The following is a 13936-nucleotide window of genomic DNA, read 5'->3' as shown; positions in this document are numbered from 1 at the left end:
ACTATTAGTCGACTAAAGGGAAAAGCTGACGAATCAGATGAAAATCCTTAGTTGAATACACCCCTAATGCTGACTGCAGATCTCAGTGAATAAACAAACTGTGAGATACACTGACCTGTGTCATACTCTGGGTGGTGCTATTTCACACATGTGAAACACTAACTTATTTAATGCCATCCTCATATGTTGATGTTTAGTGGTGTTGGCGAAGTAACGTCTGATTAGAAGATGGCGGGATCTACTCCAGTCCAGACCAACATCACAGATCAGACCAACATCACAGATCAGACCAACATCTCAGCTCAGACAGGAGGGAACGTCTGTGCTCCTCAGCTCCAAGGGAATCAGATTAATGGACCAGTGAACATGAACATTACATATGGAGGTAAGAGATGAATCTGAATGTTTAGATGATCAGAGACCACAGTTAATATTTATTTATAATTACTGGGTTTATATATATACGAAGGTCATGAATACAATTCTCACAGTTGTAAATCTTCTTTCTAAGATCATTATCAGCTGTTTGGTATCATTGATTAATCAGACTCCTGACTGTAATTCTACAAAATGTCTGACTTTGTGCAAGTGGATGTGGAAGAATTGAAGACACAGGGTGGTCACACAAATTTGATCTGATTTAGAGTTGACTGTAATGTTGGGGAGCTGGGAGGTGAACACAATATCTGAGAAGAACACGTTTTATTTACAGGGACTCCAGTAACATCTGGAAGCCCAGCTGTGCTGACAGGGAGAGGAGAGGGGTGGGGAGGGATTATGAACAAAATAACTAAACCCATGATGGAGACGAGATTAAAATATAACAGGAGAACTATCGGTAACAGTTGTACGCTAAACGGGAACTCGATGAACATAAGAATACAAAACAACCACAAAACGAAAAACCAACAACCACTTAGACAGAATAGACACATAGAATAAACACTTTATACTACGAACACTAAAGCTGACAAAAAAACTAGCAATGATACACATACTTAACAAAACATGGACAAGGGAAGTTCAACCACAGAACAACATGGACACATGCACTAGCACTAACCAGAACATAGAACAACATGGACACGTGCACTAGCACTAACCAGGCTGTGAGTGAGCACAAGAGTCTCAGAATTACATGAACATGAGAGCAAGTGAACTTACACCAAATGATACATGACAATAAACACATAGACCTACAAGGAAAGACTCGAACATGCAGGGAATATAAACCCAACTACTCACAAGGATAAACCAGGAACAGCTGACAAAACTCAACATATGGCGGGAAAACAGAAGGAAAACTAAGGCAACCAAAACAACAGCGGAACTAATGGTGCATTTCCACACGGGCCTGCTTGGCGCGGTACGGTTCGATACGGATCGATTCGCAACGAAGTGGTACGGTCGCGTTGTATTTACATTACAATGGTGGACCACCACAATGTGGGTGGAGTCGCTGTTGGCGCGCGGGTTGTAGTGTCGTGACATCATTTGTATGCGACCACAACACCGTACAACAATGGACGAGATGGCGATGGAAGGACTCGTGTACCTTGTGCTAGGGTTATGGCTTTTATTCCGGAAACGTGCAAATGAAGAGAGCAAGAGAAGGTTGCAGTTTGCGAGACGCACGACACAAGAAAAGGAGCGGAGACTCCTTGAGACCATACAGCAGTATCAGGCCGAGTCGCTCTCCTGTGTCGCAACTAGGGTTGCAGCGGTAACCGGTTTTACGGTATACCACGGTATTAAAATACACGGTTATCATACCGTGTGCGTTTGCTTATTACCGGTAAAAAGCAAGCCAGCGGAGAAACTAACCCGCGCATGCGCAACTCCGCTCTGGTTCAGCTACTCAGCACAGCGGTGAGAATGGCAGAAAGCGTATCAGACTTAACAATTTTTTTAACAAAAAAAGCTAAACTAAAGTCAGCGGCGAAAATGACGTAATCGCGGTGGCTCCGCCCGTGCGCGAGGGTCTCACGCGCTGTCGATTCGCGAGGTCGTGCACCTCTCGAATTTTGTAACTTTGCGCGCGCCGCGACTCAGCGCAATGAACAAAGTCATGTTTGCAGGATTCATACACCTTTACAAGGTGGAATTAAAGCACTTGTACGTAACTTTAAAGGTCCGTTTCAATATCTCTCAGCACCTTAAACTTAATAAAGGTAAATATATTACCTTAAAAAAGGTAAATATTATATCGAGTACATATACTCGAAATAATTCGCTTTTTCATCACATTATTTAATGGTTGTTTATTTTCAAAACGCCCAATCTTAACGTCTTCACGTTTTCTCATGTTTCATCCTGGAATTACAAGAGGCTCGTATTTGTTAACGTAATACGAGAGAACTGTGCGGAGTCGCGCTACGGTCACTAGTGAAAAGAATAAACCTAGCTTTTTATGGTCCTTGCTTTCACTGGATGTGAAAGACGCCATTAATTTACATGCGTTCATTTTCAAATTCTAACGTGCCTGTTTTTCATATGTTAAAACCAGACTCGGTGTGAAAGCCTTAAAATAGAAATCTCTATTGTGAGGGTCATGTCAGAAATAAATCATCTCTTTCTGCAGTATCTGGTTATATTCTAACTTGGCAGTACAACGGACGTTTACAACAGTTGTTGATCAGACACTGACCCAGGCTGAGTTTATCAGATATTAAATAATTTAAACTTAAATAATTGTACTGAAATCCATGATTTAGGTTTCTCTAATTTTGCAGTATTTATATAAACATGTTTACAGCTTATTTTTTTTTAAAGGAGGCATTTTGTATACAATAGTTCCAGGTTTCTACAATAAATAGTTAATTGAACAAAAAAAACTTGTTGTAATTTCTTTAAGGGTCAGTGTATCTTTTAATAATATACAAACTAACTGTGATACCGTGATAACCGTGATACCGCGGTATTTTCTGAGACGGTTATCATACCGTGAAAATTTCATACCGTTGCAACCCTAGTCGCAACCTGTGACGACACTCCCTGGCCAATCAGTGTCATGCTGTTCTTCCACGTCATAGAAGTTTTCCGCTTTGGAACGGTTAGAACCTCGAGCGAGTAGGTATGAAAAAAGTACCTGAAGGTACCGGAAAACTTGTACCTGGTACTAATGGAAACACTCACAAACTGTCGCGAATTGAACCGTACCGCGCCAAGCAGGCCCGTGTGGAAATGCGCCATAAGAGAACACGCACCACACAGGGGTAGAGGGCGGGGCCAGACGTGACACATGAAAGCACCACACAGGGATAGAGGGCAGGGCCAGACGTGACACATGAACGCACCACACAGGGGTGAAGGGCGGGGCCAGACGTGACACACGAAAGCACCACACAGGGGTAGAGAGCGGGGCCAGACGTGACGCATGAAAGCACCACACGGGAAGAGGGCGGGGCCAGAAGTGACACATGAAAGCACCACACGGGAAGAGGGCGGGGCCAGACGTGACACATGAAAGCACCACATGGGGTAGAGGGCGGGGTCAGACGTGACACATGAAAGCACCACATGGGGTAGAGGGCGGGGTCAGACGTAACACATGAAAGCACCACACACAGGTAGAGGGCGGGGCCAGACCTGACACATGAAAGCACCACACAGGGGTAGAGGGCGGGGTCAGACGTGACACATGAAAGCACCACACAGGGGTAGAGGGCGGGGCCAGACCTGACACATGAAAGCACCACACAGGGGTAGAGGGCGGGGCCAGACGTGACACATGAACACACCACACAGGGGTAGAGGGTGGGGCCAGACATGACACATGAAAGCACCACACAGGGGTAGAGGGCGGGGCCAGATGTGACTGATTGTTTTCATTCATTTTGTTAATGACTATGAATGTCATAGTCGAATGTACCATTCTAACTGCATGGGGGTGCCCAAGGATGCAGCTAAGCATTAGTTGTTACATGAAATGTCTTTGTTTTCGTTATATATAGCCTTTTGTAAAAATAAAATCATCCTAATTTCTGTTAAGAAATACATAAAGTTGAAAAACAAAGATGAATCAAACAAAGTAAAGTGCAAGTTATGTCATCAACGTCTTTCATTTCGCACAACAACAACCAACATGGCATACCATTTAAAATGCGTAAGGCGAAAAAAAAGTCTCAAGTCTCAAGTCTTCACAATCAAGTCTCGAGTCAAGTCCCAAGTCAATACAATCAAGTCTCGAGTCAAGTCCCAAGTCAATACAATCAAGTCTCGAGTCAAGTCCCAAGTCTTAAACTTCAAGTCCTAGTCAAGTCACGAGATGTAATTTCAATATTTAACACAATTGATGCAGTTGATTAGTAGTATATTAAGTTAGTCAGACTATAACGTTAGGCGTTTCGGTTCGCTTGAGTGAAATGTCGCAATTGTCGTCGTCGTCACCTACACCCCCCCCCCCTCTCTCTCTCGCGTCCGTCCGTCCCCCGGTATCCACTTTCGAATTATCGTTGGTGCGGACCGCTGACAAAAGTCAAGTTGCTCATGTGGACCCTTGTAAAAGTTAATTTTCGACCCCTGAGTTATCACATCCCAGCTAGCTAGCTAACCGTTATAGGATTATGTGAAATATACATAGCAGAGACTTACTTTTGTTTGTGCAGCCTCAAATGTCGAACAAAGTTTGAAGTGGCTGCATCTCCATCTCTTATCCTGACTCCACATGTCTTGCATGTCACAGTTCTTTTCACAACAGCATAATCTTTATGATTGAACAGGATAATTTTTGGGAGCATGTTGCTTGTCCTCTCTGCACAAATTCAACGCTGCTGCCCCCTCCCCCTCCGATCGGCTGCACAGGCATGAAAATCTGTCACCTTTCGGCGAAATTCGCCGTTTTGAAGTTGAAAAGGGTGACCTACGTGAATCGTGTAGATCCGATGAGTTTTTTGTTGGGGGGGGGTCGGGAGATATATTTTAATTATCATATTTAATTATCATATTGACTTAATAAGCAAACAGAGCACTTCCGAAATCGGCAATTCCAATGAAACAGTGGCCAGCAGTTTCCACCCAGAACCTTCATAGAGGCCAAATTGCGTTTCAATCATACGAACGTTCTTCATTCATGTTATTCATTTACTGCTAAGCGGGACGAGAAGCAGGACCTAGTGCTACACCGGGGACAAGTCAGAAGAGCATACATTTACCACTACATTTACCAGATCGTACATTTACCACTACATTTACCAGATCGGACATTTACCACTACATTTACCAGATCAGACATTTACCACTACATTTACCACATCATACATTTACCACTACATTTACCACATTGTACATTTACCACTACATTTACCAGATCGTATATTTACCACTACATTTACCAGATCGTACATTTACCACTACATTTACCACATCGTACATTTACCACTACATTTACCAGATCGTACATTTACCAGATCGTACATTTCCCAGTGGATTTAATTGGGTTATTAATGGTTTCAATCGTTTTCATATTTTGCGGTAAAACAAAGTTACTGCCGTTCGCTACAGCGTTCAACACTGTCAGATCTAGCCACAAGCTCTTGTGATAAATAGGTAGATGGGCCTGTTAAGTTCGCGTCAACCCCGTGTAGTTAACGGTGACATAAAATAAACAAGATTTTTTTCTAGTTTGTCTGTAGTTGTAACTGGTGAATCCAGGGACGTGTGATAACATTCGCACCAGGGCTGAAAAGGTTGAAAATGAAGTAGTAAACTCTTGTCGTTTGAGTCTACCCTCTGCTTTAGCCCATGTTAGAAAATAAAAACACGTGAACCTGGTATTTTTACACTCATTTTCGCCGCTGATGTTACTTATTGGTTCATTAAGACGTAATGGTTTTTACTGAGCCATCTGGAATGGCGAAAGCGGCTTCTCGCGTTTACGATCTGGCTCCATACATTGAATCCATTGACAAGACAGTCAAAAAAAAATTTTTTTTAATGGATTTTACTATATTTTACGGAGCCCGTAAGGTGACATCATGTAAAAAAAATAATAACGCTTGGCCACGACTTATTAACGCATGGGAACGAGATACTAATGTCGCCTTTCACACGCGGCAACAAAGTTTATTTTTTCACAGCAAAGCAAGCAGATCCCAGGGATGTTCGCGAACTGACTGCCCAAGGAAGGTAAACCTGGTTTTATATAAAGTAATACTTAATTATCTTGTTCGCACGTGTTAATTATCTCGTTCGCACGCGTTAGTAAGTCGTGGCCACGCGTTATTATATTTTTTACATGATGTCACCTTACGGGCTCAGTAATATTTGGCATCACCTGTCGCTGTACCCCCGTACACCAGCAGCCCCCCCCCGTCGCCGTATCCCCATGACGTCACATGTCAACGCCCCCCCCACATGTCAACGCCCCGTCGCCGTATCCCCATGACGTCACATGCCCCGCCCCCCGGTCTTCTCACCTTTTTAACCCCTGACCCATTTTCATGCCTGGCTGCAGAACTTCACCTGTAGGTTACGGATAAACTGAGCTGAGCAGTTCACATTTTACAGCACCATTTAATACAAAATGATCCAGTTATGTAATTCTATATTACTTATTTATTATTTTAAAATAAGGATTTCAAGTCTTTTCAAGTCTTAAAGCTCAAGTCCGATTCCAAGTCTAAGTCAGTAAATGTAAAGTCTAAGTCAAGTCGCAAGTCTTCAGTGATGTTGTCGAGTCAAGTCACAAGTCATCAGTTTAGTGACTCGAGTCGGACTCAAGTCCAAATCATGTGACTCGAGTCCACACGTCTGGCTTTTAAACCCCATTACTTGAACATTTCCTTGTATTTTTTTGCTGTTGTGTGGCAATTTTTTTAATATTTTCAGGCAGGCATATTTTATTTATAATATTTTTGACATTTTGCACAGTGCCTGTCAGACAGTTCGATATGCGAAATGCGCTCTGACGGTTAATGTTCTCTAACGTTTCATAAAAAAATTAATAGGTAAATAAATAAAAGCTAAGTAAAGCCAACCTACCGTGTTTATTCATTTATCTAAGTGTTTTAGGTTTTTACTTTGAAGAGGAAAAAAGTCCTGAATGAGAACCAGATCCCGTTTAAGGTGCTCTAAATGAAATAAAAATAAACCCAATTCGACTATTAGTCGACTAAAGGGAAAAGCTGACGAATCAGATTCGACTATGAAAATCCTTAGTTGAATACACCCCTACTATTAACACATGTATTTTAAAAGCATTCTTACTTGGCATTTCCCCCACACCTGCCCCAAACCTTATATAAACACATTATATATATATAGTATATAAAACAAATGAATACAGCAGTTCTCATAGCTGCAAATCCTTTTTTATACAAAGTTAATTATGTTAATAACGTTGGTATTTTCCACTGTTCTCTCCTCCAGTTCAGGAAAAGTCCAGTTCCAGCACCATCCCAGTTCAGACTGGAGGATCTTCAGGGAGTCCTGCACTCAGTGAAGGTCTGTTTATACATGTAACGTTTGGGCAAGGTAGGCTGGACACAAGTGTGGACTCTGAAGGAGTTTAATAACAAAACAACCAACACTACACAGAATATACTGACATAAAACAAAGACAAACCAAACAGTAATCAAATACACCAACTAACACTAAAGGAGAACATTAATACACAGAACAGGGGAGACATAAAGACATTAAAGACATGGACCAGCAAGATTACACACAGCATCAAAACTAGTGGAACTTACAATAACTCACAAAACAACAGACTAAACACAGGACAAATACACTGAATAAAACACAGAACCAAACGAGACTCACCTGAAAACAATGAGGAGGGGGCGGGGTTCAAGGTGGGGCATGAAGTCAGACACAATAAGAGATTTCAAAATAAAAGCACACAAAGAGGGGTTGCTGTGGGGACCATGCCAATACATGTCGCTGATTATGTACTGAAGATCACATCTGAATATACATATCACTGATTATGTACTGAAGATCACATCTGAATATACACATCACTGATTATGTACTGAAGATCACATCTGAATATACACATCACTGATTATGTACTGAAGATCACATCTGAATATACACATCACTGATTATGTACTGAAGATCACATCTGAATATACACATCACTGATTATGTACTGAAGATCACATCTGAATATACACATCACTGATTATGTACTGAAGATCACATCTGAATATACACATCACTGATTATGTACTGAAGATCACATCTGAATATACACATCACTGATTATGTACTGAAGATCACATCTGAATATACACATCACTGATTATGTACTGAAGATCACATCTGAATATACACATCACTGATTATGTACTGAAGATCACATCTGAATATACACATCACTGATTATGTAGTGAAGATCACATCTGAATATACACATCACTGATTATGTAGTGAAGATCACATCTGAATATCCACATCACTGATATATTGAAGAAGATGCAAACACACAGGACACTTTACACCAGGGGTGTCCAAAATTTTTGTCCAGATTTGGTGTGGTGGACATGTGTGGGGGCCACACCCATTCAGCCTGGCATTCTGGGGAGGGGGGCACAGTGTATAGCAGGGATGCCCAACCTTTTTTTAACCAAGATCTACTTTTGAAGTTGATCTACCAAGTCAAACACAAGGGCCGGGTGATAATTTAAACAAGGAACCCCAATCACAGTTCAAATGTAGTTGTTTTTTTATTTGCACAGGTGGAGAATAAGCAGTAAATCCAACAAATGAGGAAATGATCAATGTGTCAAAAATAGGTTGTCAAAACAGAACAAGAATCTCACAAGAACTTCACACCATTATCTCTCTTAGCCACACACACACACACACACACACACACACACACACACACACACACACACACCAAAACTCCAGAAAAGGCTGGGCAGTCAAAAAACCCAAATCTAAATAAAAGAACAAGTAATTCCACAGATTAACACACACACACACACACACACACACACACACACACACACACACACACACACACACACACACAATAACTCTAGAAATGATGACTTCAAAGCAGGAAGGAGAAGATAAGTCCAATATTTAAGAACGCTAAACTTCATTGGGCGGTGGCACTGGCAGGGAAACCGGCAGATGGATTTTAATTCAACTGCAAAACAGATCAGAATCTGGAAAAAATCGGAACATACTTTTCTAAGTATATGGATATGAATATGTGTAATTCAAGATAGTAACATACTCTTCTAAGTCCAGTAGCTATATGGATATGAATAGGCATATGCCTAATTCAAGATGAGAATAATAAAAAAAAACACTTCTCTACCTTAGTCGGACTTCTGGCACTGGGAGGAGTCAGCTCCCTCCGGTTCAAATCTCACTCCAAGTGATCTTGAAAAGTTGGCAACCCTGAGCATACCTCTTGTGAACGGTGAGAAAATGTCGCTCCAAATTCCCCTTCTTCGGAATGGCCACAATAGCATTACAGATCAGACACACCGATTTTGAATTTGAATAAGTTAAAAAGTAGTCCTCTTCCCACTCGCGATGAACGTGGTCATTTTTAGCTTTTTTGGCTTCCGCCATTATCTCCTGAGCTGTCACCATTCCGGCTTCTTCGTTTTAGAGTCCCTGGTTACAAACTAGCAACCATGGCAAACCATACCCAGCATTCATCAGAAAAGCAGAAAAGGTTGTGTAAATAATTAATTATATTTTTGTATCTTATTATTATGAAAATATATACTGGCCTCTCATGAACGATGGTTTGATTAGTTTTTTTTTTTTTTTTGTCAGAGCCTTAAATACATGGTTACATGGTAACACTTCTCGCGATCGACTGAAACTCCGCCTGCGATCGACTGGTAGACCGCGATCGACTGGTTGGGCACCCCTGGTGTTTAGTATAGTATAGTATAGTATCGTATAGTATACACTGCCATCTTCTGGTGAAATATAAAATGCTACGGTCAACAGAGGCTGTGGGCCAGAAAATTTGAACATTACCCACACTTTGGACAAAATCACACAGGACAGTGACGATGACACAATCACAGAGGAGAGTGCAATCAATCTTGCATCATCATAGTCTATATAGAGGTACTGTACGATTACGCAATAATACACTCAAGGTTTGTGCTATAACGTGTAATATTGGCACTGTTGTGCTGCGGTCGTAGGCACAAGGCCGCAGGGCGAGTCCCGTAGATCAGCACAACAGGGCCAATATTACACGTTATAGCACGAACCTTGAGTGTATTATTGCGATTATACCACAATTCCATTATCGCTGTTTATTGAAAGATTTTGAGTTAAAGAGGATGAGAAAATACGACCTGTTTGGTTAAAAACACTCCGCCAGTTAAAATAGTTCCATTCAATGGCTCACTGCTAAACTTTCACAACACTGGAACAGCCTTACCCAATACATATTATAGAGGTAAATATACACAAAAACAACTGTTGATAAAATTGTATTTATTAAAATACTAAAATCGACTGCAATGTCGTTGCTCTTTAACCAGGATGTAAATACATTAAGAGCCCAGGACGTTTGTTTTACGGTATTAACTTCGTTTCTCTGCATTTCCAGCTCATCCAAATCATTGTTTGTAAGCGTGACAAACCTTGGCTCATTGGAGGAATCAGGCTGGTCATTTATAGCTTCATCCTCCAGTTTCAGATCGAAACAAATGCTTTCGAAGCCAATAGATTTAACAAACTCCCTGTAATTCATTTTGATAATGTTGCTGCTTGTTTGTAGTTGCGTTGTTGCGATGTCAGAGGAAAGGGCTGCCATGATTACAACTGCTAAAAACGTATCTTCCAACCAAGGAAGAATGATGAGAACTCAAGAGTGTGAAGACAGAACTCAAGACTGTAGAGAGGAGGAATAGAGGAGACTCAGCAGACAGCCCTTAAGATCTCTTTAACTAACACTGACCACCAGGGGGCCTGTGAGCTGCTCTCCAGTGGGCTGGGTGACAGGTGTGGCTGATCTGTGTCTCCCTCTGGTGGCCAAAAATGGCTTAGCCCAAGCTGAGCTGTTGCATGTTACAAACAATTTTGGATCAGACATCTTTGATTAGCATAGAAACACTTTAGTAAATCTGTAGTAAAACACTTTAGATTTGCATTATCTGACTGAGAAACAATAGACAAGCATTACACTGTTCATACGTTATCTTCATAATAAAACACATTTGAAGTATTTTACAGCTATTAACACATACTGTTTAATCATATCTCAATAAAAAGAATTTAGAAGAGCCTTCAGCAAGGTTATAATAGTTTTGGCTTTTTCATTATAGTTTAATTTTTATTTCATTGTGACTTTTTTTCTAATTCAGTTAGTTTTAATTAGATTTTAGAGCATGTAGTAGCCTTTTGTCCAATGTATCTTTTTGACTGCTACTGGTGACTGAGCTGGATTTGTCTTGACGCGTGCAGGTGAATGATGAGGAGAAGTTGATGTTTTTTGTTTGCTCATTTAATACAGATAAGGATAGTTTACAACAAAGACATCACTGAGAGTGTAACTACAATGCAATCCAGTATGCACGATCCACACACTCCTGCTCACTCCACACAGTCCACATGGTCCATACGTTCCACACGGTCAAAAGACTGTTTGCCCTCTCAGCCACACCGCCTGATTGCCCTCTGAGCCCTTTAAGGCCTTCCCCCTGGGCTCCGCCTTCAATAGCGCAGCCTTCCTCTAGGTGGAGACAAATCCACCTGTGGCCAAGGTAATCATAATTCCTCACTCACTCTCTGTCAGTCCCACTAAAAAGAAAGGTTCTGACCACAGGAAATGGTCAGAAACAACATGGAAGTCAATTTGGCTCCTACAGAGCATGTTTGCTAGTTTTTATTAGTTTAAAAAAAAATTTTAAAGCTTAGTTTTAGTTTAGTTTTCATTAGTTCTAGTATTAGTTTTAGTTTTTTTTTAATACTTTGGGTTATTTGTCAGGTGCAGGATTCAAAAAGTCCAAAGTAAATAAAAAGTGTAATAAAAACTCATCAAAAGATACCATAAAAAAATGCATTCAATTACTGTTGAACAACCAACAGTCCACAAGATAGAAGCCTTAAGTGCAAAATGTGTAATAATGCTGAAAATTGCCAGACTGAGACAGACATGAACAGGAGCATAAACCTATTTTGGTTCGTGTGAAAAGCCAAACGTTTTGAAAGGCAATCGAGTAGTGTTGACACCTGTCCCGCTTTTCACGTGCCTGTCCCGGTTTGTCCCAGTTTTTCTTCTTTTTAATATTCGGTCCCGGCAAAAAACTAGGTTAGTTCAAACCACGATCCAGACTGTTTCTGCACACTTTAAATCTGTTTTTTTCTCGCTGTGTCCATTTTAAACCCCTCCGGTAACATTTCACGTTCGCCAATCGCTCAACAACTTGCGTTCGCCAATCGCTCAACAACTTACGTTCACACACCCCCCCCGCTCAACAACTTACGTTTCGGCGGAGCTACTAAGAGGCTAGTTTGTTAAGGTACTGACAGTTAGCCCTCTTGTGTGAGCTTTGAGATTCGTGGGGTTTTTCCTCTTGAGAACTACTCCACATATTTCATCACTTGTTTCCACTGCAAGAGATGTCTTTCTCGTAGTCATATTTTTAAAAAATCCCATACAGGACTCGCCGTTTTCTCCCAACTTTTGTTGTCGTAATTTTGCTAGCTATTTTAACAAAGGCTTACCTAGCTAGCTACATTTAAAGAGTTTTTCTAATTCAATCCCATTCGATGTAATAAGATATACTGTCTAACTACAGTGTTATTCCCTTCGTCTCTTACCAGGTGATGTTTAGTCTATCTTGGTGAATCGTTTTGAGACATATGACTGCATCATTTAGTTCACCCATGATAAAATCGCCTACTTATCACTAGGTAGTCGTTTCTTATATCATGAGTAAAGAGGTAAATGCTCTTTAAATGTAGCTAGCTAGCTAGGTATTTAGCGAGCAGGAGCTCTAAACAAGTGACGGACCTTGAACGAGGCTGAAGTTGGTTCCACCTTAAAAAATAATGCGGTAGTTTCATTATGTCGCCGCGATAGAATGTATTGTACGTTTCTATGACTGTATCCAGGGCTTAATTTGAGCCGGATCCTGGCGGAACAGGATCCGGGAACTCTTTAATTTTAAAGCGTGCATTCCGGTAATTGTCTGCCTCGATCCGATAACATTTGTTGGCCGCAGGGTTGCCAACTCTCACGCATTCCGTGAGTTACTAGTTCGCTAGCTCTGGCGCCAACCACCGGCAATATAATACTCAATCTGTGTCCATTTTACGCCCCCCCCCCCCCCCCCGCTCAACAACTTGTCTTCCCCCCCCCCCCCCCCCCCCCCCTCAACAACTTACTTTCGCCAATGGCACCCCCTACCCCCACCCTCGCTCAGGTTAAAATGCGTTCTGGCATCGTTTGATTTACAAATTAAAGCCCTGGCTGTATCTCCTGATTCTTACATCGTCTCGGAAATCTGACGAGCAGGTTTGATTGATATCATTCTATCATTCTATCGCCTGACATGCCAAGTTCACAGGACAATAAAAAAAATATTCTACATTAAAAAAACCTTCTTCTGGATTTATACAGTCACTTAGGTGGTCAATCAAACCTGTTCGTCAGATTTCTGAGACGATGTAAAAATCAGGAGATACAGCCATAGAAACGTACAATACATTCAATCGCGGCGACATAATGAAACTACAGCATTATTTTTTAAGGTGGAACGGAAAGTGCTAATAAGACACTGGCGAATAAGGAACCAACTTCAGCCTCGTGGACCTTGAGGTGTCGTGTATGCTTCTGCCAGCTAATATAAAACTTCTACTGAAAAAAATTGATTTAATATCAGTCCACAAGACTTATAAATAAACTGACAAACACGAAAAACGAAGGGTATCCTATCTATAATTTCAGTGCGTTTTAGTTAGTTTTCTAAACATGTAATATAGTTACAGTTAGTT

The 13936-nt window shown here is 41.1% G+C and overlaps 2 protein-coding genes across 7 annotated transcripts in view; both read left to right on the top strand.

Annotated features, from left to right (window-relative positions):
* Positions 1–13936, top strand: part of LOC143487654 (sialoadhesin-like) — a 178546-nt gene that overhangs the window by 93324 nt on the left and 71286 nt on the right. The gene's annotated exons all lie outside the window — the stretch shown is intronic.
* The window catches only part of LOC143487641 (NACHT, LRR and PYD domains-containing protein 3-like), a 61144-nt gene that overhangs the window by 22010 nt on the left and 25198 nt on the right, over positions 1–13936 (top strand). For all 6 annotated transcript variants that reach the window (XM_076986692.1, XM_076986695.1, XM_076986691.1 and 3 more), the window contains exons 2-3: positions 198–385; positions 7369–7443. In XM_076986692.1, coding sequence (XP_076842807.1) covers positions 229–385; positions 7369–7443 — 232 coding nt within the window. In that variant the 5' untranslated portion in view covers positions 198–228. The remainder of the gene's footprint in view (positions 1–197; positions 386–7368; positions 7444–13936) is intronic.

This window comes from Brachyhypopomus gauderio, unplaced genomic scaffold, assembly GCF_052324685.1.
Source record: "Brachyhypopomus gauderio isolate BG-103 unplaced genomic scaffold, BGAUD_0.2 sc49, whole genome shotgun sequence".
Lineage (NCBI taxonomy): Eukaryota > Metazoa > Chordata > Actinopteri > Gymnotiformes > Hypopomidae > Brachyhypopomus > Brachyhypopomus gauderio.
Note: the sequence above shows the minus strand (reverse complement) of the source record. Positions and strands in the feature narration are given on the sequence as shown.